We start from the raw sequence: 25,183 nt of genomic DNA on the forward strand, positions 1-25,183 counted from the left end.
TAAAAAAATATTAACAAAATCGGTTTAATAATTTTGTGCGTCAAGCATGATGTTATTTTCACTAACCGTTTTTTGTAAATGCGTTTTATACGTATTTTTATTTTTTTTTTTACTCGGCATTAAGCAAAACGAAATGGCTGATGTACTTATGTGTGTATGTGTCTCAGACATATATATATTTAATAATAACCACGTGTTTTGTACAACTAAAGTATACCAGCACTCAGTGGTTGTCATCAGGACCCGACGACCGCCACTTGTGAAAAATGAGTTCATTTCGGGCAGCAGTGTTCTCAATCATCGTTTTCCGGCGCGATGGTTGGAAGGCGGGCGGGCGGTCCCCAAGGCCATTTATCACCGGAGAGGCAGATTAGCGGCTGTCAACGGGCAGGAAGCTTTTGGAAGGCGAGTAGTGAAAAAAGGAAAAAAACCCGTCCTCCGTTGTCTAACAAATTGATTAAAAGCTACCCAAACTGACGCGCCGAAAACTTGACATACTCGTCTGGCTTATGGGGTGAAATTTTTCGAAGAGAAGGCGGCGGCGGGTAGTAGCGAAAAAAAGTAGGTAACGATAGAGGTCGAGGTGGTTTTGACGTGGGAAAAATAGAGAGCGGAGATCTCGGCCATAACAAGCGACAATAATGGAGGTGATTAATAAAATGAGGGGCGTTGATATAAAACTTCCGAAACAATAGGCTATTTCGGGCCCCGCACATAGAACCTGGGATTTTCGAAATGACCTCGTATACATATTATATATACTTTACACAGCTCGAGTAGACAACGCGGAATTTTTTTTTTGTTTCTGTTAAAAACATTGGTTTTTGCCAACCGTTAAGCCGTTAAAATAAAACATATATATTATATTATATATTATATAAAAGGTAATTAAATCAAGTGGCAAAAAAAAAAAAACTCCGTAAACCACTGAAGTAGTTTTTCGACATAGTTTAAAAATATTAATGATATACATTTACAGAACGCATGGTGTACACATGATGATTCATCAAGTATGTATATTTCCTATTTTCTCTACTACCTAATGTAATTAATCAAAATCTGATATATTCGAAATTTTTAAGTATATTTTATTATAGTATTTTTGAGTACTTGAAATTTTTTACGCCTTCTAAATAGTTCTATGTGACAATTGACAATACATACTTCTATTTTAAAAATTACTACCTTAACTTCTAGATTATGTTAGGGTATTTACTATAGTAGATGAGTAGTGTTAACTACTTACTATGAAATATTTCAAATAACAAACCAATTTTTAATATGTTTTAGTATTCTAATGAAACAAAAAAATTCATTTTTTGGACTTCTTAATTATTTATGTATTATTATTTTGTACAACAGTTAATTTTCTATTGACTATTATATATAAGTTATAAAACATAAGCTTAATTATAAGCTATCAATCTGGGAAATTTTACTTAAATAAATAGTTTTTTTTCGTGTACTTATAAAATTAGATTTCTTTTTTATAGATAATATTTTTTATTGTAAATTATTCTAAATACGTATTAAATAAACATAAATAAGTTATAAATATGCGTTAATCTGATATTTTGATTTACGTAAAGTAATTATTTTGTTAGTATTCTTTTTCTTTTTTTTTTCTTTTTTATTAGCTTTTAGATCTCAGGTTATCACTATTTTAACTTTTATATTTTATTAGTTACTGTTTTTGTCCAAAAATTTTAAACAAAATGAAAAAATAAAAACGGATATATATTGTCATATTAAATCATAATTATTTTTTTAATTTTTTTAATGCTATTATTCTATAAATATTAAAACACACGTACGCACAATGCTGCATTGTGATGTGTGGATTTATTTTTATGAGACATAAACGATTTCTGCGTATTTTACTTTTTTTATGGAAATTCTCTCGATTGTAAGTAACGACAAAGCTACACATCCGCTTTATATAATAGCTTCATTCATCCAAACATTAAACTATAATATTCGGTACACTTTTTCAAGATAACTATAAATATCTTTATCTTAGACTCTGAGCGTTTGCCGTAATGTTTTTTACGCTCGAAGAACTTTAAAATTTAAAAACATATATTATAAAATATACACTCAAGGTACTTAAAATGTATCATTTCTAACCTAAATGCTAATCTAATATTAACACTCATCGTTGTGGTTGTATAATACAAGTATATAACATAATGTTCTATTTTCTGTTGACAAAAGGGGCGTGCGAAGAAGGTACAACTGTCTTTTGCAGTCTAAGTATTTTACGAACGTCGTTCGACCTTTAGACAATCCCAAAAGGGGCGGATCGAATGTTCTGGATGCGCCAAACTTGTTATTTAACAATCTTGTTGCAATTGACTCTAACTAGTTATTCTTGTGTAGTTACACTCGGATTTTTCTCTTGTTCATTAATCTTTACTTCTGCCGAGTACTACAACATTAATACTTGTCATTTATCAGTATTGACTTAAGTGCTTAACTGATAAACACAGTAAAATTGATCATATAAACTAATTTATATAAATGTTTATTTATTATAAGGCGTGTATGAGAATTGTTTTATTGGATAAAAATGATAAAATATAATAAAAAGTATACGACAGTGAGAAAGTTAAATTTTAGTTACTTACAATTGATTGTTTAAAGAGTTAATTTTAACCTTTTATGTAAAATTTACAATATAATCAAGATCAAAATATGTCGATTAAATTTAAGTTACATGTATTAAATATTATTAAACATATTTTCGTGTATGTATGTTATAATCCAAGTCACTGGAAATATTTTACATTTATATTTGTTTGAGTATATAAATATACACGTATAACTAATTCAACCAGATATTTTAACATAATTAATTAACGTTTAGTTTTTACTTAATAATTAAGATTTGTCATAATTACTCAACAAATATGATATATTAACACCAAATATCTACTCACATAATAAAATACTTAATGGTATTTAAGTTTGAAACAATAACTTATATAATATCTTGAATACTAAAATATTAAGTCATGATTATTGGAAATTCAGAAAATATAAAACACTTATGTGTACAAAAACTGAGTACCTAAGTACTATAAATCATATTGTATTTATTAAACTAATTTAAAATATATAAAGTAAGTGTTTAAATTTATGTTTGGAAACATGTAGTTATTAATTTAAGGTGTTTAAATTATAATATGTTATTTATTTTTCGGTGTGTAAAATTACTATAACGATATTATTCAATAAAGTACTATTTACAATTTGAACAACTAATTGCTTGGCTTTTTTTTTTAAACATAGTCTTATGAAATAACTTTTTTCAATCATCATAAGCATGAATTATTTATGGTTAGTTAAATGTCTGTTAAACATTCGAAGTCCGCTAGTTTTGTGGTAGCAAACGTTTATAACGACCAAAAAAAAAAAAAAAACTGTTCTCATTTCACGGTAAACATCGTAAATGCAATTTACTAATTTTCATTAATATTTCTTTGTAAGAGCTCATTCTTTTATTTAAGTAATAAACATGCTCTGAAAACTTCTAATAATATAAAATAAAATGTTTTAAAATGTGTTGTAAAATGTTTGCGAACGTAAATCATTGTGTATTAAATTAACATGTTAATGATTTGAAAATCAAAATATGAAATATACTTTTCATTATAAAATGTAAACATAAATTTAATATTATTTCAAAAAACTGTTTGCTTTGAAAAAAGTTCAACTTTTGGAGTACCTATAAAGAAAAACAATTATTTTTCTAACACAACGATTATAATTTTAAACTTTTTGCTAAAACTAAATTTGTTTGGCGTTAACTGTATCTGTATATGATTATATATATATATATATATATATGTTTTAGTCATATTTAATGCACTTAAAAACTTAAAAATATTTCATATTCAATGTGCTTCAATTATCATAATAAATGTACTATTATTTAAAATAAATAAAATCAAGGTATACAGTATAAAATAAAAAAAGCTGCATTACATAATTCCTATTTTATTTGATCATTACTTACAGGAACTTTAATTATATATAAGTAAATAATAAAATATTATCAATTATCACAAAATATTTAATATATTTAATAATAATATTACATGTATTATGTATGTGTTTAATTAGGCGCAACTTAATATTAAAAAAAATACATATTTCTTTATAAAATGTATTTTAGGTTTATGCGTACATCAAGTTTTGTTTTTAATCATTTGTCCAAAAAAATAATCAACTGAAAAGTTTTTAATTGCTTTAAAAATATTGATCTTGTAATAACTAAAATAATTCAACGTGATAAAGAGTTTATTCAGCACTGAATATTGCTTTTTTTATAACCAATTTACTGACGATTGAATTGTGTGAGTATTGAAGAAAACGTTTATAAAATAATGCTGACCAGTGTCCATGCTTGTGCCAGACAATGAAATTGTATTGGGTATTTTCTTGTTTTGAAAATAGGATGAGGAAATGATAAACGAATAAGTAATGATATTTTTTTCCATTTCAATTAATCGAAAAATGATTTTAGAGTGATCGTGTTTTTAAGTAAGCACTATATTATTTACTTAATATTTTTTAATCGTGTTTTCAAAGATTAATATTTTTGTTTTATTGTACTAATATACTTGTAATATGTTATATTATGTTTTATTTTAACGAACATTTGACATTTCAATAAATAAAAAGTAACAGTATCAAATATTTAAACAAGTTAAATATAAAATTAAAGTAAAGAAGCATACATTTAATATTGACATTTCAAAATAAATTTGTTTTTAACACGGTTGTTGGCTTTATAAATATGCATTAAGTATTTTAAAATATTATAAAAATAATTCATAACTTATATTACAATTGATAAGTTTGTTACCTAACAGTAGTATACTGTAAACATTTTTTTAAATGCTTTTAGTTCTTAACATAAAAACAAATTAGTTCGAAACAATTGCTCTAATAATACATATATTGTGTACTAAATAAAATAGTATAGTTTTCTGGATGAAAAGTATTTATTTATTTTTTTAAATTGATTATAATTTGAGTTTGAATATCAAATATTTTTTAATTGATTAAAATTCTTCTTAAATAAATAAACAAATATGAGTTTTTGTTTTGATTTAAAATTAAATTAAATTAAGTAAAATAGTGTTCTTCAGAAGAAAAAAATAATCATCAAACATTTTGATGTAAATTTTAACTTTTCAATAAATTACTAAGGAATTGCATAGTCATTATTAAGATTATGAAAAAATATATAAAAAAAATTAAAATAAAGTATTATCGCCTTAGATAATTCGAATTACATAACTTACTTGTATAATTTTTAAAAATACGTAATAGCTCGTTGCATTACTCTGGATAATTTGAGCAGCTTTTTTCATAATAATAATATTAAGGAAGATTTTTTTTTTTTTTTGTTTGACCAGATTTTATATTCTGACCCAAAATATCAATAAAAAAAAAAAAAAAAATTAATATAGAATAATTTAAGTACTAATAGTAGTAATAATACATTTTTAAAAAATGGTAAGAAATAACAAAGTTAGCTTTGATGTAAAATTAAGAAACGATTTAAAATGTTTAGTAAATATCATAATGTTTATTGATATGTAAAAAATGAATAAAAAAAATAATATTTTTTTAGCTGTGTAGTTAATTTTAAACTATGTGATTTTTTTCAGTTTTGTACGAAATCAATTTTTCAAGTAGAAGTGTTCTATACAGAATTTTATTAAAAAATTAACCATTAATGGTTTTTTTAAGAAAGTCATTTTTTTAGTTCATCAATAAACTTCTATGAAAATAAAATGTTTCTATGTAAGATCTTGGTATAGTTTTTTATAAGACTTTTAATTTTAATATAATTTTAAGCTAACTTCTGACTATTATTTTAAAGTTCTTTAATATTTTAAATCTTTGGTGTCTATTTTATGAATAATTACACAACAAAGTTTTTTGTTTTTTTAATATTTAATATTATCTATAAAATCTATATTTATATAATTATTATTATTATTTTTGTGTCATAAATTAATTAAAGAGAAACGTATTAATTTTATTTAATGAATTACAATTATATTATTTTTTATATATTTTTATCAAATCTAAGATCTTGGATTATCATAATATGTTATCATACTCGTATATTTATTTGAATATAATGTTATAAAATCATAAAAATATTTAGTCTTAGTTTTTTAAAACTTACATTTAAAATAATTTGTAAAAACTTTTCGTTCACACCATAAAGTATAATAGGAAGTTTAACTCAAAATCAGTAGTTATTAATGTAATTAAAAATGTAAATACAAAATATATACATACATTTAATTATTAAGAATTCACTATCTCACTGATCTCAGTTTATAAATTATAATAATTTTATAATGAAATTTATTAAATTTAAGATTTGTACTTTATTGTTTAAACGAGAAACAAAATGTGAAATGTTTGTTTAGTTTTTCTTCTTCTTGTATACTCGATATCTTGTAAAAATACTGTTATAATATAATACTCATACAATAAGTATACAACAGTGTAGCGATATTGCATATTTAACACGCCGTCAGTAACAATAATTTACATAAATAAACATTTTTTGTGTGCCTATACATTTTACAATAATGGGTAATTGGGAACAAAATTTGTCGATAAAATTCCGATTTGTATTTATTATTTATTTTTTTAGTAGTTGATCGCAGAAGGAAAGAAATAATGTGTGTATAAAAATATACATTTCTGAATAAAAAACAAAAATTATATATTGTTGAGACTTTTATTGGATTATGAATATAAATAAAACAATATAACAATTAGGTCGTTGTATCAGATAATATAAAAATTTTCTTCAGCATAGTTTTGTCTGTAATTTTTTTATATAATATGTCATCTAAGTATTAAAGTGAATAAAAGATAAATTTAAATATATTTAATGTATAAATTTATTATATTTATAAACTTAGTCAACGTAAATTTCGTTTCTATATCAGTTAAAAAAAAACGAATTTTTTGTTTATAATATCTTCGGATTTTGTTAAAACAACTATAAAAAATTATTGCACTTCAGAGAATAAGATTTAAATTGTTAAGTATTTTCGCAAATTTATTATCAAAATATTATTCAAAAATAACTAAATTTTCAAATTCGTAAAATTGACTTAACCGTAGTTTTTAGGATATTTGTTATATTTTAGTTTACGAACATAGCTAAATATTACACGATAACAAATAAATTAAGTTCATAATTTTTCGTTTATTTTTTATTTAATGAAATTGTCAAAAATTAAATATAGATACCATCTAATTGTAATTGTAAAAATCTTATGTTAATTCCTGAAGTACTAACAGTTTGGGTTCAGCAGTAAATTTTTTCAAAATATCAAAATGTCTATTTTAATAATGATTTTTTTAGTTATATCAGTAGCTTGACTGAACTTCATTATAGTCTACGTTAATGTACATGCATATATTTGGAAGTATTTAATGTATGATGATGAAAAATATAATTTAAATACATTTTAGATGATATTATATTTTTAAAAATCATGATAAATTTGATAATAACAAAAATAAAGACAGGTAAATAATTAGTTTTTTTTTTTTACTTATTTACATTATGCATTGGTCTTTGCTTTTGTCTTGAAAATCTATTGATTACGTTTTAAGAGATACTCCAAAAAAGTGGAATAAAACGTTTTAGCTCCTCTTTACTTCGATGTATGTGTTATTATTTAAACACTGATAAACCATATTTAATCGTGAAAATATTATAAATATTAATTATTGATTTTACCTTGTCAAATTATTTTAAATCTTTACATCGTAAGTACTTAGAATTTATGCTATTATAAAGAAAAAACAAAACTGTAAGATTTAAGATGATGACGACCAAAGAATAATTTTATTACTGTGTATACAATGTTTATATATATATATATATATATATATACCTATATTGGTACTCAGTAACATAACTTAAGTAAAATACAGTTTAATAACACGAAAAGAAGTATTTAGTTTTTACTAGTATGTTAGTATGTTAAGAACAAAATTCTCTCGGGTTGTTCGAACATTTTTCACTTTTTAGAACAAAGAAAAAAATTTAGAGATAAAAAGAAAAAGAGGAATGTCTTGCGGTCGACACTTTAACTGGTCCGTAACATATTTTTCGGGGGTCCGATATATTGCTCGTTTTTTATTTTATTTTTAAAGGTCGCGCGGAAAAGGAAAAAAAGGAAAAATTAAATGCTATAAATCTTTGCGGGATAAAAATTTACGCCGTCTGATTCCATGACATAACCTCGATAAGAATTTTTGCTGCCATATACACTCACTCGCGGTATTTTCATATAAATAACAATAATAACAATGAAATAAAGTATATAAACGGAGAGGAAACAGTACGCAACACAGTGAAAATCTCAGATGAGGTCATAAAAGTGATAAATGTCAGTGAAACTTGTAATTTGATTTCTTGTTGTTTCCCAAAGGGCCTAGAGAATTTACCGGATTGCTAAAATATAGGTTCAGAAATAATCGAGAATCAAAAAAAAAAAAAAAAAAAAAAAACACCTAACGAGATAAACATTTGAAATAATTTAGTTATAAACGTACTACTTATTGAAGCAGATCAGTTAGGTCGAGAATTGATTGCGTGATTTGCTAATTAAATTAATATTTTAACCGAAGTGTATTTACACGATTTAAACATCATAAAAAATATTTTGGATTCCGTTTATCACAAAAAATATTTGTTATTTCTTCAATTGGTTCATTATTGAAATAATTTATAAAATATTATTATAGTGTTTAATTTCGTATAAAATGTTTTTTTTTCTTATTGTTATTTTGAAACTATAAATTACCTATTACCTAAAATTCCGAGATATAATATAATTTTGTGGTAAAATATAATAGCTCAGGATTTCTGTATTCAAACGAATTAAAACATTTATACATTTGATGTCTTTCAACAGAAATAGGTAAATTTCAACATGATATGTTTACCATAACAGACTTTTTCTTATACGGGAATAATCTTGTGTACAGTGACAATATAACAAGATTTGTTGTAAAAAAATAATTTTATAAAATGACTTGGTATTCTCAACAATATAGCCAAATATACACATTTAATATTTTTAACTGAAGGTTATTTACTTGAATAGTATAGCTGTCGTGTATAATTGATACTGTACAAATAAGAATATTTGTGATTTCCACGGTTCCAAAAATAAAACTTTGCTACAATAGTCATCAAGTCCAAGAAAGTATAAATAATTAGCGATTCCATATTAAAAAGTAAGATTTATACAAAACAATATATGGGAAACTAATCAATTAGATGTATACTTATAATTTAATGACATACTTTGTCGAAATGTTAAGCTCAATAATATGTTTGTTTTATGTAAAAATTAACAAATGGTTAAATTTACGTTATTATAGAAAAAAAAAAACATAAAAGGTTTAACATTTTAAATATTATTTAAAAATTTTAAAAATCTTAACTCAACATTTTTGATTTGCAGAGATGTCATAATTCATAAAAACGTACTTTATTTATTAATAAATAAGCTTCATTATATTTTAATGAACTAATTAAACTTATTTAATTCGAAATAACTTCATAATTCTTAAATAACAAAATTAATCAAAGTAACCTATTTCATAATATATAAAAAGTTGTCTATCGTTCATAGATAATTTTGTAATTATTTAATTATTTAATTTTATCAAATGTAAAACTATGAATGCGATTATAATCTTAAGGAATTTATTTTAATGTATTTTCTATATTATGCATGTTATTTACCTGATTAAAATCCTCAATTTGATAACAATATTGAAATTAATTCTTTTTTAAGAATACACTGAAACTTTAAAACTTATGAAAATGTTAATTTGGTTTATTTATTAAATGTAATACTAAACTTTGATTTGAATAATCCTGTTTAATTCCTTATATTTTTTTAATAATAATGTATAAAATAATTTAATTAAGTTTTATTCAATATATTTATCAGTAAATTATACAATAAAACTAAATAATCAAAGTTGAATAATATTAATTTGAGTATTTCGGCGATTTACATTCTTTTTTTTTTTTTATGATTCCGTAAAGTACACAAGTAAACATTTTTTAATAAAAATCTCTTAATTTAGACATGTGCGTGTTTACATATTTGCTAAAAGTTTAAGTAAAAGTAACGTTTTTACTAGGAAAGAGTGATGTCTAGACGTTAAATCTGTTAGATTTTAAGTAACTAAAACTCACTTAATCAATTTAAAAAAAAGTTTAGCGAGAACTAGAAGCTTTGTAAGATATTTCAAACATATCTTATTCGAATTTTCCTTGTCATCAGTGTTTTGTAAATAATAAACGCATTTTGTCATTAATATGTTATTTACCTTCTATCTTCTTTATTTTTATCTGAGTAAGAAAAAAGTCTCTTACTTACTAACTGTAAGAGGTTGAAAAATAATCTGTACAGTGATCATTTTTCATGAGCATAACAAAAGTTAAAGGGGTTCTTTTGACTCTCTTTGGGTATTAGAGTGTGAATATAATTAAAACTAGAACAATGAGCCAATCTCTTTAGTGAGAACCTCAACAAATATGAACGGGAAAAAACTGACATTAAAGTTATTCATATCATTTTCCTTTTTTTTTGTCTTTTCACCTAGTAAATCTATAAAGTTTGTTAGAGAGGATCGTGTACAGCTTAATGGCTATATACCACCACGTTATATTGCTGTGGTAAATTTTAAAATATGCAAAATACAATTTATGATTACTGGGCTACGCTATGGGACCCGGAAACATACTGCACAGACATTATCAACGACCCTTTCATGTTTACGATTTCAATAGTCATTTTTAATAAATACTAAGTATACTATAAATACGTGACAATTTAAGATTTAAAGTTTTAAAATTCGTTAGATACTATAGTGTTAATTAGAAATATTATAATAAATTCATATTTTATTTTAAATTAAATAAAACAATTCTAAAATTTATATGCATACATTTTTTGAGTGTAATCGAATGAATTATTTGCATATAAAATAACTATTTATAATTTTCCTTTAATTATTTTTTAAATTGAATTTGATTTATCTAATTTAACACAACATAATAGTTTTTGTTTTGTAATACAACCCTTTTATAAATAAAAAAAATGCTTACAAATTTAAGCTACAATATTTTTAATGTGAAAATAAATTTTATAAATGTTGTAGTATTGATTGATTTGTTTAAAAAATTAACATTCAATGATGCCAATTTTGTTTTTTAGCTACTCATAATATTATAGTACTATAATTAATATTTGGTAATAAAATATACATTTTGATTTAATTATACTCTAATGGCATTAAGATAAACCAATTGAGATCAATAATTTTAGGTAAACTATTTTTAATTGGTTCTCAAACTAAGATATAATAATAATTTAATTATAGATGTTTAGAAAAAGTATTGAATAAGTATATTTAATAGGATGAATACACTAAATGATAAAAATATGAATGTCATATTTTCACTAATTACAGCTTTATATAAATACGACTCACAACAACTAACTAATAATCGTTTAATTAAAAAAAAAAAAAAAAAAACTGTGCTCAGTTTAAAATATACAAAATATGTGTGAAACAAAAATGTATTTATATTTATAAATCAATATATATATTGAACAGAGAAAAACTAAAAGAACAGTTTCAAAGTTCTCAGACATTCAAACGATAACATTTTATACCATCACGTAAAAATAATAACTCTCGAACTACTAGTTATTTCAAAAATAGAAGTATAATCGATTTTATTTGACGGGCGTAGTATTATTGGTTCACCGATTCATTTGAACACTCAATATAAAGTAGACAAGGTGCCCGATATCCTCAGTGGCATTTGCATAATTATATTTTTTTTTTATTCTTTTTTAGGGATTTAGGGACAAAGCAAACCAATCAAATCGTATAATAACTTATTTGAAATTTAACACAAATCTACACACACTCGTTTTTAATATATCATTGGTGGAACGTATACACTCATATTAAGTTCAAAATAATTGTATATTATTGGTGTTATAATGATATTACTAAAAGTCTTACCTTGTAGAGCCACTGTTTTCGGAGACCAATTTAAAACATCTGAAAAAAAGTGAATTACAATATCAATTTAAACACTTGGTAATTTTTAATGCACAAAATTGTTCTTTTTTTAAAAAAAAAAACTTCATTATACTTATTTAATATATAACAAATAATCGATACATTTAGATTCCTGCTACAAATAATTTACTAGTATCTGTTTTGATAAAACTCTTCAAATGTATGACCACTAAATAAATAAAAACAAAACTATACCAATCTATTGATTTTAATACAGTTATACATCGAAATAAAAGAATATTTTCTTTTGCTTCATGTATATGGTCTGAATCGACATAGATGTCCTCTATAAAATTGTAATCTCAATGTTATATCCGAATTAGAAGATGTCAGAACGTAAATCGTTTAACTACAATACCCTAGAGCAGAAGTTTCCCAACTGTATATAGCAAACAATTTTCAAAAAGTAATTTTGTTTTAAATTAAAAAATATATATATATATATATACGGATAGTAAATATAAGAACAAACATAATAACTCGAGTCGGTAATAGAAAATTCAATATTTATGAGCGAATTTTGTTAAATATTCAGTTCATAAATATATTTTTATTTATTTTTATTACACCTGAATAGAAATACAGATGTAAACTGATTCCAAAGTGTATAATCTATTTAAGTAAAATTATAGTTTTTTTTGTAGAAAATAAAAACTGAAAACTTATGTATAATATATTGTGTTATATCTATACTTTATTCTTAATAATCTAAATCTGAATTAAGTCGTTATGGAAATATTTCGATCACTTTAATTGCATAAACTATTCACATCACGTATTGTATGTCTTCATAAACTAAGTCGTTTTTTATTGATATATAATTCTATAAGAATTAATATTTATTAAAAATTGATCAAATGGTGTTATTATAACAGTAAAATAAAAAGATAGAAATAAAGTTGTGTTTAAATTATACGACGATTATACTAATGTTGTATTATAATAATCTATTAAGTTTAAGATCACTTTAAAACTATATAAATAATTATATTTTGAATAATAAAACAACGAAATTATTAGATAACATGAACTTGGAACAAATGAGTTTAGTTATCTGCTTTAATTTAAGCTCACAAAAAATTGTTTGAGTATACAAAATTTAGATATATTATTTTAAGTTATTGCGAACCCAAAAGTTATAAACAAACATGATGATTTACAAAGCTTTTATTTAATAGTGATATAAATTGAACCTTAAAGTACTTAAATGAAGTATTATAATAAATAAATTCTATCTATATGATTCAAATAATTGTTGATAAATGATAATCAAAAAATACTGTTTCATATTAATTTAGTCAACTATACTATTCAATATGATAGCACAATATTATTAATTTTTGCACATTTTTCAATAAAATAAATAATTTTATAAAAATAGTACCATCATATTATATTGGGGTTAACAACACGACACAGCATCTTTTATTTAACTGAACTTTATTTCATGGTAAATTTAAATAACTAAATGAAAAAATATATTAATAACAAAAAGGTTTAATCTGTAGTACTTTTTGGTTCGTAACTGAAATCGTCTACATTACTGTTTTTATTCACGTTAAGTATTGTTTAGAACAAAAAGCGAATTTCAAGACTTAACGCTAAGATATTATGGTATCAATTTTTATATTTTTACAATCATTAATAATCATTTATTTATCATTACTAAATAAGATATACAGTTTAATGCTCAATGTTGTTCTCTTGAAAAATTGTATATTTTGAGATAGCATCTTTTAAACTCACAATATCGTGATGCTCAACATCATTATCCGTTCCTATATATTTCAAAAGACATAATTAAAACCTATGTGATGATTAAAATTATGTTTACATTCAAAACAACAAAAAAACATCTGGCAATGACGTGGGTCGAGATCAATGTTTTCAATTAAAATCTATCGAAGCTTGTTTTATATTTTGCCGCTATCAAAATGTTCAAATATTTTTTCTTTCTTTTTGTACGCGTTAGGTATTTGGTAGAAAAGAAACATTTTTTTTTCACTACTCAATATAATATATTTATTATTTATACAACCTACGAAATCCACGGAAGGTTTGTGTTTTTGACGTGTATTTCTCGCAAAGAGAACTCAATTATAACATACGCGTATTTTTATGGCATATACGAAACACGGACAGCGATATTCGCACAGAAATACATACTTTCTCATATGCCAGCCTTTCGGTAACACCATATTATGTTTGGTCGATAAAGGAAAAAAAAATCGTATCGTAAAAGTATATCCAATAATATTTGAACTATTGAATGTTAGGTATAATAAAGGTTTAAGGTGTTTTTAAATATTGTGTCGTTGAGGAAAATAAAAATATACAATAACACCATATTTTGAACGTATTTCAATTATATAAATCGTCCTATATCACTGATAGTACCTATATTACTGGTATGGCACATACACGCGACGGAATTTGAACATGAATGTCATTATACCAAATAGAGTATGCAGATAATATTGCACAACTGTAAAAAATCTAAAGAAGACAAAGTCTGTTTTTAAATGATTAAAATGTCCGTATTGTTCAATTTAAATTTCCAAATATGGCAAATTATTGTTATTAAACCAATTAATCATTTTTAAATAACAAACATATAATGGTATTATTTGATGATTTCAAATTAAGTGTATACTGCACGATCATGTGAATAGAATAGAATTTTATATTTTCTACTCTGTTCAGAGTTATCATGTATGTATTGAAGACTTTAAATTTATACGCTCATATAACTACGATTGATTATTAATAATTGCATAAAAAGTTGAATAATTATTTGAAAAAAAAAACAAATGTATAATAATACAAATGCTTAATTTGTACAACATTATACATGATAATATTATGTTAATCTATAATATTATAGTCATAGTTGGAAGTTGTATTATGTAAAAGCTATATAATTTTAACCTTCGGCTGCCTCTTGATAATAATATAATATTATCGTTGAAATAATTCAACAATATTTTAATTACAAAGAAGTGACTGTGCGTCTTATTGTTTTAATAAATGTATATTGAATGATATAGTTTTAAAGGGATGAAATAATTCGATAACAACATTGAACAAACTTAAAACTTTTTATCTTAAAATAATATACACATTCCGGTATCTATGTAAAGATAACAATGTTAGTATGTATTATTTCTTTTATTTGTACGAGAAGTTTTAATTTTCACTTCAAAGTATGTACTTAATCTATTAGTTATTAAACTTACAAACGCACCCGTTTATAATATTTAATATTGTATAAGATTTACTGCAGAAAACGAAGGAACATTTAACGCTGTTACTGCTATTTTATTATTTTAATTTCAATATGTATGGTGTGGTAGAGAAAGAGATGTACATCATATATAATAATATAGAAACATACATAACTTACTGTTGATGTTGATAGAGGAAGGGATAAATTATTAAAAAAACAAAATAAACGAATTCACTATGTACGATATATGAAAAGAGCTTTTTAAAAGGTGAAATGTTATTTAGGTGACTTAAATACACTACACATATAAAGTGTAGTGATTTATAACATAATGGTTTTTTCACCATTCGAATAATTCATAAAATTCATATAACTCAATACACTCTACGCAAACGTTGTAGATAAAATATAGATATATGAATATGACTACACAGTTAAATTTTTATATTCTACTCGCGTTTTTGTTACACAATTTATTGACATTTTCAATTACAAATGATGTTAATACAACATTTGAATGTTGACTAACAAAAAGATATTTTTTTCATATTATTATTTTTTAAAACGAGTCAAAAACTCACGGTTACGATCCGAGTATGAAATTGGAAATTATTTAAAAGGCTTCTGTCACTTTCGTCCGATTTTCTATTAATTATACAATTATAATGATATTGTATTGCAACTAGTATATTTTTTTTAAAAAAAAAAAAAAAACAATATGTATCTGTTTTGGTTATAAAAGCAATCAGTTAAAATACAGGAAACGCATAACTATAATTTTATAATCCTGAAAACTAATAACAGTAATAACCTATTGTTTATTAAAAACTTATAATTTTAAAATAATTAATTACAAAAATATTATGAATACTTGGGTTTTAATAATAACTTATTTTATTTTTCAAAATATTCAGTTTAACATTAAAAGTTTAAAGACCTAAAAAACTATCGCAAAATTTGTTATGTCAGTCAAAATTATTTTTATATTTAAATTGTCTTAACCAAACTTTGATGGTTTTATTTTTTTAGAAAATTTATAGAAATCCGATAAAGCTTAATATTTTACATGATATGGCTTATAAAACGATTTTTTAATAAATAGTTCATAAACCAATAATTAGCTAGTACTTTTATAAGTTGTTTATTCCTATTAATGGAACTTAATTCTTAAGTATGTCTAGTTTTGAGCTGAACAATTATATTCCATTTCATTACAATAAGTGTATAACAGTAATATACAATTTATTAACTTATTGGTGGAAGGCAAAGCGATGTTATTGTTGAACGCCTGTGCTTTTGTATCATTTCCTGATTTCTGTTTATTCGTTGTGACGCAAAAATGATTAATGAACATTTTTTGATCTTATCAAAATATTTCTAACTAGTTATATAATAAAAATGAATATTAGACGATATTTGATTCAATTTATATTAATTATCATTTCATAAGAAAATATATTACAAAAATCATTATAGAATTTCCAAATATAAATACGAGACAAAATTTTATATGAATATCAAAATACGTTTTTATAAACAACGTATTTCTGGTATAGTATGCAATTAAAAATATTTTACTGTGATTGCACAAAAAAAAAAAAATCTAACTATTCGATTTGTTTTTCGATTTTAAAATATAATGAAAAAAACATCAAGACTCTATTCAGGATATTCTATTTTAAATTATCCGGTATGGGCATGTAAGCTAACGCATTTACACGACTGATAAGTGTATTGACGACGAAGAAAGTACGTATCGGAGGAAAAGCTTCGTTCAGATGGGGTTAGTGAAGTTTGTGAGTGAGAGTGGATGGGTGAGTTTTATAAAGGACCAGCAGCCTGTAAGATTACGTATAGAGTTTCCCTGTTACGGAAGTAATACCGTTAAATAGGATATTGTGTAGGATTTACTTATCGACATGTTTAGACGATGACCGATTGACGGTGTAATTTCTCTGCAGACTCCATCGCCATTTTTCCATCCCGTACTACGCCTTAAATTCCCACTCCACAAATTTCGAAAATCCAATTATTTTTAACTGATGAACAAATAATAAACACACATATGCGTTCATATTAAGAATTTGTTTATTTGTTTTTTCACAAAATAATACTTGCTGTATAAACTCTAAATGTATATGTACTATTATAATATATATATATATATATATATTTATTGTACTCATTTAATTAGTGTTATTTTTCTAAAGTCTCTAATCCAGTAGATCTCAACCAGGGTGACATGGACCTAGCTTAGGGTTGACGCAGAATTTTAACAAAAAAAGAAAAAAATTTAAAAAATTATTTTTTTTTTGAAAACAATCATATTATGTCTTATATTATACACCTATTCCACCACTTTCATGTACAAAACATACCTCAAAGTTCGTATCTTTATAATAGTATGTATTATTTATATTTAATCTTTTGGTTCGATAAACACGTGTACTTAGTAATTTGTCGTGCGATAACGTTGCTATACACAGCTAAGATTGTTTATTATTTTGATGTTAGGGCGAAGCAGTGTTTGATTCTAGTGGCTAAAGGTGACATGAATCAAAAAAGGTTGAGAACTACTGCTCTAATCAAATGAAAATTTCCCGATCAAATAAAAAAAGCAAATTAAATTTACATTATTACAATCGAAAGTATTAAAATGATATATAAAACTTTTGTTATGTTACAAATTTCAAATAATTACACCTAACTATAATTAACGTATAATTGTGTTATTTCATAGTAAAAATTACTTAAATAGTTTAAATCTATAGTATGAGAATGACAGTATTTACTTCAAACAAATAAATAATAAAAAAAATAATTAGGGAAAAAAAATTAATAAACCTATAAACAATATTAATAGTTTAATAATTCGTTGTTATTGTATAGATTTTCATTGAAATAGTTTGGTAAGGTTTAATATAGTATTATACATTAAAATATTACAGTATTAAATTATATACTTTATTTTTATATCACTTTTATTGTTGATTTTCGAAAATGTTTAATGTATTACATTATATATATATAACGTCCATACTATATTTTATAAATACAGGTTGTTTTTATGATAAAAAACAAAAAGAAGACAGCTGCAGTTCAGAACCACAGCAACTCAGTCACGCATAGAAAAATACAGTTAAATAGATTTTTATGAAGTTTGTATCTTTTTTATAGGAATTTGCACAGTGGTTTCCCGAAGGGGAAAATCTTGCTCGTCGACCTGGAATCACGATTCATTTACATTATATAACCAAGAGTACATCTTGCCCATCCCTGGATTATATAAAAGGCTGGAACCCTTAGGACATCAAGGTTTAGATCTAGATTGTAATCCAAGAGTGTTTTATTGTGTTTTGGTTATATGCAGTGGAAGAAGTCTGTGTCCGGTGAAAAGTCGCATTTTGTAATTATTTATGGTATCATAAAACATTTGCTTATGAAATAAGAATAAATAAACTTTATTTTTGTAGGAACTCTTTCGTAAAATGCACGAAAGTTCAGTTGTTTTTTTTTTTTTTGTTAGCGTTCCGAAACCCTCAGTGACGCGTTATAAACGTAGGTTTCGCCAATGAAATATAACATTGTTAACTTTGTTATTAAAAACAGTACATATACAAGAAACCGTTATTCATTTAAGATTAACGGTTTTTTTTTTAATTTCTTTATTGTGTTACACGCTTATATTATTATTATTTTATATTTATATGATGTTACTAAAGTATCACCGTAGCTTACTACGAATATTTTATTTTTTATATTAAATAAACTAAAATAAGGGCTTACGTTGTTCCGATGGTTATGTATATATAAAAAAAAAAAATAATCCGGAAATTGTTCAGGATAAGTTACGCTACTATATAATAATATTATATGTACATCAATTTTCGAAAAGTCTACTCAAATATATAATTAAAACCAATAACTTTACAATATGAAAGAATTTGTAGAATAAAATATGTAATTATCGACTAACAAGAATACATAACATTGTGAACATATCTCTACTTGGATACTTATCACGCCTTATTCAAATTTGAATAGCGTGACGGAATACCTTTCCGGCATTCACAATAAATTAAAACCGTTAAGAACATTATTTACCGAGAAGTACCTTCTCAAGATGACAGAAACCTAGCCACGTTATTTAAATATACATCCGGACAGTAGATATGTTTCAGTCGATAGTATAATATGTTTTATCTTATCTTATTGTGTATATCATGTATTAACGTTGCATATAATAGGAAAGTATCTACGACTATTATTGGTTGGATTACCATTGAGAATATTTCAAACAGATTATCAGCTAAACTAATGCAGTGTCAAACTGATATAAATAAAGATATCAAACGCAAATATATTACATTGATACGATTTATAGGTATACATTGTTATAAACTCTACAATATTGCTATAATAATATCGTGCTAATCTCACCTCGAATTAAAAGTATTTTTATTGAAAAAATTAAAAACTTAGTGTATTAATTTCACTTGTTTTAGTTTTCAAGCTAACACACAACTTAGTCAAGTCACAATATACAAATATATGTACTTAGTGTTCCATTGGATTTTATAATAATATTTTTAAATTATAAAATACTATTCAAATTGGAACGATGAAATTGACTGTTATGTTTTAAAGAATAATATCGTACGTTGCATGTTATTGTGTAATAATTCTATAAACGAGTTTATTTCTACATGTCAACATTAGTTAACAAAATATGAGTAATCTCAAAAACATCTGATGTCAACTATACTTGACATGTGGACTTTATTATTTAATAAGGTTTCCTGACGCTTTGTTTTATCTATCAATAAACGAATTAAATGTTTTCCTTTACATTTTTCAATTTTATTTAATATAATTGTGTCTACACGTTATGTGTGTATTATACATCATATATGAAACACTTTTATAATCCTTACGCCTCATTTAATATGTGTTTAATTATTCAATCATGTAAATAAAAACTATAGTTCGTAATTAATGTATGTTACGTAAAATTTAGCCCATTTTTAAATATGTGTAATATTGTAGGTATATAATATTTAGTATGCATGTTCTATACTAAATTTTTAGGTACACGCCGTTGGCTTGAAGAAAAACGGCAAAAAATAATAATTTCCGATTAACACAAATCAACTAAAGCAAAACTCTTTTTTATATTTTTTGTTTTAAATTAATGCATACCGCTCAAACATAACTTTTGTTATACAAATTACCAATAAAAGATTACTTTGTTTCTTTAAAACACCTATTTAATAGCATACAAGACGCCCCTCGGTAAGAAATTGATCAATATGCTTTGCATTAATAATTTTTGTAATATGTAAGTTTATTTTTCTAAGTTTAACAATTTTGCTACATATTTTATATTTTGAAAATATGTTTTGCAATAATAATAATGAGTGTGTGTAAAATACGATACGTTTACATCCTCTTAACTCGATTCAAACTTGTCTAGCGAAGTTCTCGTGTACAATTTACGGCCTTAAACGAGTGGTTAGATGGTTTCACAAAGCTAACAAGACATAAGGCGGGATAAGAGGGATAATATATTATATAATGTACGTCCGACAATAGTATTTTACTATGAGTAACTTTTATACACCAACATACATGCATCATTGCACAAAATATGAACTTTTAGATACTGTTTTATATTACCTATTTATTTATATTATCTAGTATTTGTAGTCTTAGAAAAAAAAATAATTCATCTCTTGAACATGGAAATTATCTTCGAGTTTTCTATCCCCAAACTACATCATTTTTCAGCTAAAACTGTTTACGTTTAGCTGATAACCATAGACGAAACGCAAGCTCAACTACACCGTACACGACAAGTACAATATATTATGATGTTTAAATACTTTATGAGATTTAAGAATTTCAATAAGCAAAAACCATTAGCCTAAACCAATTTCTTGCCAAAGTATTAATAAATTGTTTTAGTGAGTGGTAAAAATAAAACAATATCGATAGATCGAAATACTCCGAAACAAATTTTGTATAAAGATACGAAAATAAAAATTTATGTTGACATATTAATCATTGAATAATTTTAAAAATAATAATGATAAAATATAAAACAATATTTTGTAACATATAATGTGTTTCGTAATAACGTTAATAATATTTTTAATAGAATGAGTGTTCTTTGTTAAAATAATCGCCCTATATTATGTATTGTACACTTAGTTGTTTCGAGTGTTCAAATAAACGCTTTAAGTAAAATAATATTACAGTGAATGGTTTCAGACGGATTGTTGACTTTACACACTGTCGTCAATGTGGTTACTGACCAGAGTCGTGACATTTGCAATCCGAATAACAGGAAGCTGTTCATAAAGCAATAACCCCGAGGGATAGTTAGAGTCAAAACCAAAAGCAAAAAAATGTTATCAAAATTGAACCGAGAAAAAAAATACTTATACAGTCCACCAGTGTTTGCACTTCACTGATCCTTTAGATAAAAGACAATTTTTCGGAGTACGTGCTTATCTTTTTCATTCTTTTTTTTTTTTTGATTTACCTCATGCACTCCATCCTCTATATATAAGTATATATTATGATAATAATTATTATTATTCAACTGAAAATAGTTAATATATACGAAAATAAAAAAATAGCATCGCAAAAGAATTATAACGAAATGTATATCCATTGCTATAATGATATTTAAGGTAAATTTTTTCAGTTTACTATAAAAATATAATTATTTTTTTACATTGACTATAAACGAAATAATGCAAATATTACAGTAATAAGATTGATTTTCAGTAGTATTTTTTAAATAATATGTTATATTGTAAACGTTACATTCGCGATTTCAATAGATGAATATTACTTTCAATTACTTATTATTAGTTAAACTAACTAAATTAACTAATCACTGTATTTTATTTTTACCTCAATATAAAGAATTATACATAAAAACTAAAAACAATAATGAATAGAATATATATTTGAGGTTTTGATTACTAATAATCGTGAAACAATAAAAACGTGTATAATTAATAATTCCTTTACCTAATACAAATAATATGTTTATTTTTTTAATAACTTTAAAGTAAAAATTGTAAAAATGAATAGTTCTTTAAAACAAAGTTTGTCATACAATGTATTATAACTGTAAGATATACTATTTCTTAAAATAAATTATTTTAAAATCTAATTTATAATAATATAATAACATTTACATTTGCATATAAACTAAACACTTTATTAAGGTCTTACTGTATAGGCTTATATTGGATGCAATTTTGCTGCTTGTCAAAAAACGTCTCTTTATTTATTGCGCTTTATTATCCTGGCTACAGCTGTTTTAAATGTATCATGTCATTTACTAAATTTAATAATTATAATATACAACGGCAATAATTTAAACTGAAATTCCCGTCGACTAAAATATGTGTTCTTTTGAAAAATCAATTACACATAAATTTATTATTATTTGATTAAAATTGATTTTTTTCTGATTCCAAAAATATAAATATTACTATTAGTATTTAAAAATGAACAAAATACTAACAAATTATATAGACACAAAGGTTTGACGGCTAGAATGCAGATTCTAGATGTTGGGATACTTGTCTGGTTTCGCTCACAAGGTACAACTCTAAATATTAGTATATAGTGATGATGTATTTGAAAGTAATGATAAATCATCAGTTTTAAAAAAATATTTATAGCCAAATAAAGTTAAACCGCGTTTATTAACATTATTTTTAACACTTTAGGATGATGTTCTTAGTTGTATTTATGTCAAAGAAACTACTTACTAAAAAAAAATGCTTCATAGAAGGTATAGTCTAGATAAGGTATTGAAGAATAATGAAGCTTGATAGAAATTATTTTTTATTTAGTATTTAAGTTTTTAACTCCTATACAAAAATGTTTAAAAAATAAAAAAAAAAACTCATAGTAAAACCAATGAATATATTTCATTTACTAACAGACAAAAATTTAAAAATAAATACCTTATAAGTTGTTGCATTCAAATGAATACTAGGATTAAGTAATTTATGATACAAGTATATGCAACAAAATCACATTTTTTTCACTAAAAATAATGAGAAATATAACATATTATTTTATAATAATCAATACTATCATGATAATGCAATTAAGAATTATTGTTTCTAATGATTAATTTTAGTGATACATAATTGATTATAATGAATAGGTAATTTATGTTTTTAATGTTTTTATGATTGTCAATAATAATATTATAATCTTAATTATTACTTGAGCTATAGAGTTTTTAAGTATAAATAAATAACAAAGTCAGAAAATATTCTATCAGAAACTGAAAGGTAAAGATTTTATTATCCAACTAAATTAATTAATTAAAAACAATTAGAATTCTATAAATGATAAATTAATTTTATTTATTCAAGTCAATACTACAAATAAAATTTGATTCTACACTAATGGTGATTTGTTTGATTTTCCACAGATTGAAACGATTACAGAAAATTCTTTGATTTATTAATATTTCACTTTTTCAGTACTTTTATTCAAACAGACTGGAAATGTTTATTTTATTTTGAAGAATATATAAAGAACTTAACAATTTGTTTATTTTTTATTGAACAATTGATACGACAACATATAAAAGCCAATTTTAAAATATTATTTTTATTTGAATATTAATTTATTATATTTTTATGTTAAATGATAATTACTTGAATTCTATTGTAAATTTGTAAGTTTAATTCATATTCTAAAGTAACCGTAAACAAAATTAATTTTGTTAAAAAATATATCATTTTAAATATAAACTTTTTATACATATTAGTTTATAATAAATTAAAGTCATAAATATTAAATTTTTGACAGGAAATTGTATAACAATACACACAAATTATTTTTAAATAAAATTCATCTAGTTATATTCATTTTCAGACATTGGTATACTAAAACACGAAAAATAAATACTTTTGGAATAGAAAATCTATATAAGTCATCCTTAGTAACTGCAGTGACAAATGTTAGAAAAGTTTTCTAGATCTAAAAGTTTATAGCAAAAACGTTCATAAGTTTTAACATGTGTTTTCAAGTATTTCATCTGATTTCCAATACACTTTTTTTCTTTAGATACAACATTAAATTGTTAAAGTTTAATTAAAAATAAATAAAATAATACAATATCTACCATATTTATTACAAATAAAACAGTTAAATAAATATTAAATATATACATTAAAAAGGATATATAACTTATAAAAATATAAAATATTTTAAGAAATAATTGAAATTGTAATTTTTAATTGAATAAAGTTTATATCATATTTCATATATTTATATTTAATAATAAAAACATATGAGTTTTATGGCATTCCATAGAGACAACTTTTTCCGTTGTTATTTGTTCTATTTTATTAGTGATATGAAAAATTCTATTGTTAACTGTTGTTTCGTACTTTTTTCTGATAATCTTAAGTTATTTTTAAAAATAAATTCTTTAGGGAACTGTTTATTATTACAAAATTATATTAATTCTTTAGTAAGGTGGGCCAATGATCGTGTATTGGAACTTAATATTTTAAAGTGCCTTTCAATATCGTTATATTAGACTCGTGAACATTTATTACTTACACATATGTGATTAATAATAGTTTTTTGTTATTTGTGAGAAACACAATTACTGATTTTGGTATAGTTTTTGACTGTGAGTTAAATTTTCATGCTTATATGTTATAAATCTTTAAATACGTTAAATTTTATAAAAAAGGATTTGTAGTGAATTTGAATTAGTTCTTC

General features: G+C 23.7%; 1 protein-coding gene across 1 annotated transcript in view; it reads right to left on the bottom strand.

Moving 5' to 3' along the window:
• The window catches only part of LOC112600794 (agrin-like), a 166,016-nt gene that overhangs the window by 89,028 nt on the left and 51,805 nt on the right, over window positions 1-25,183 (bottom strand). The window contains exon 2 of the mRNA XM_025348097.1: window positions 12,121-12,159. Coding sequence (XP_025203882.1) covers window positions 12,121-12,159 — 39 coding nt within the window. The remainder of the gene's footprint in view (window positions 1-12,120; window positions 12,160-25,183) is intronic.

Source organism: Melanaphis sacchari, unplaced genomic scaffold (assembly GCF_002803265.2).
Source record: "Melanaphis sacchari strain LSU unplaced genomic scaffold, SCAv2.0 Contig72_pilon_pilon, whole genome shotgun sequence".
Lineage (NCBI taxonomy): Eukaryota > Metazoa > Arthropoda > Insecta > Hemiptera > Aphididae > Melanaphis > Melanaphis sacchari.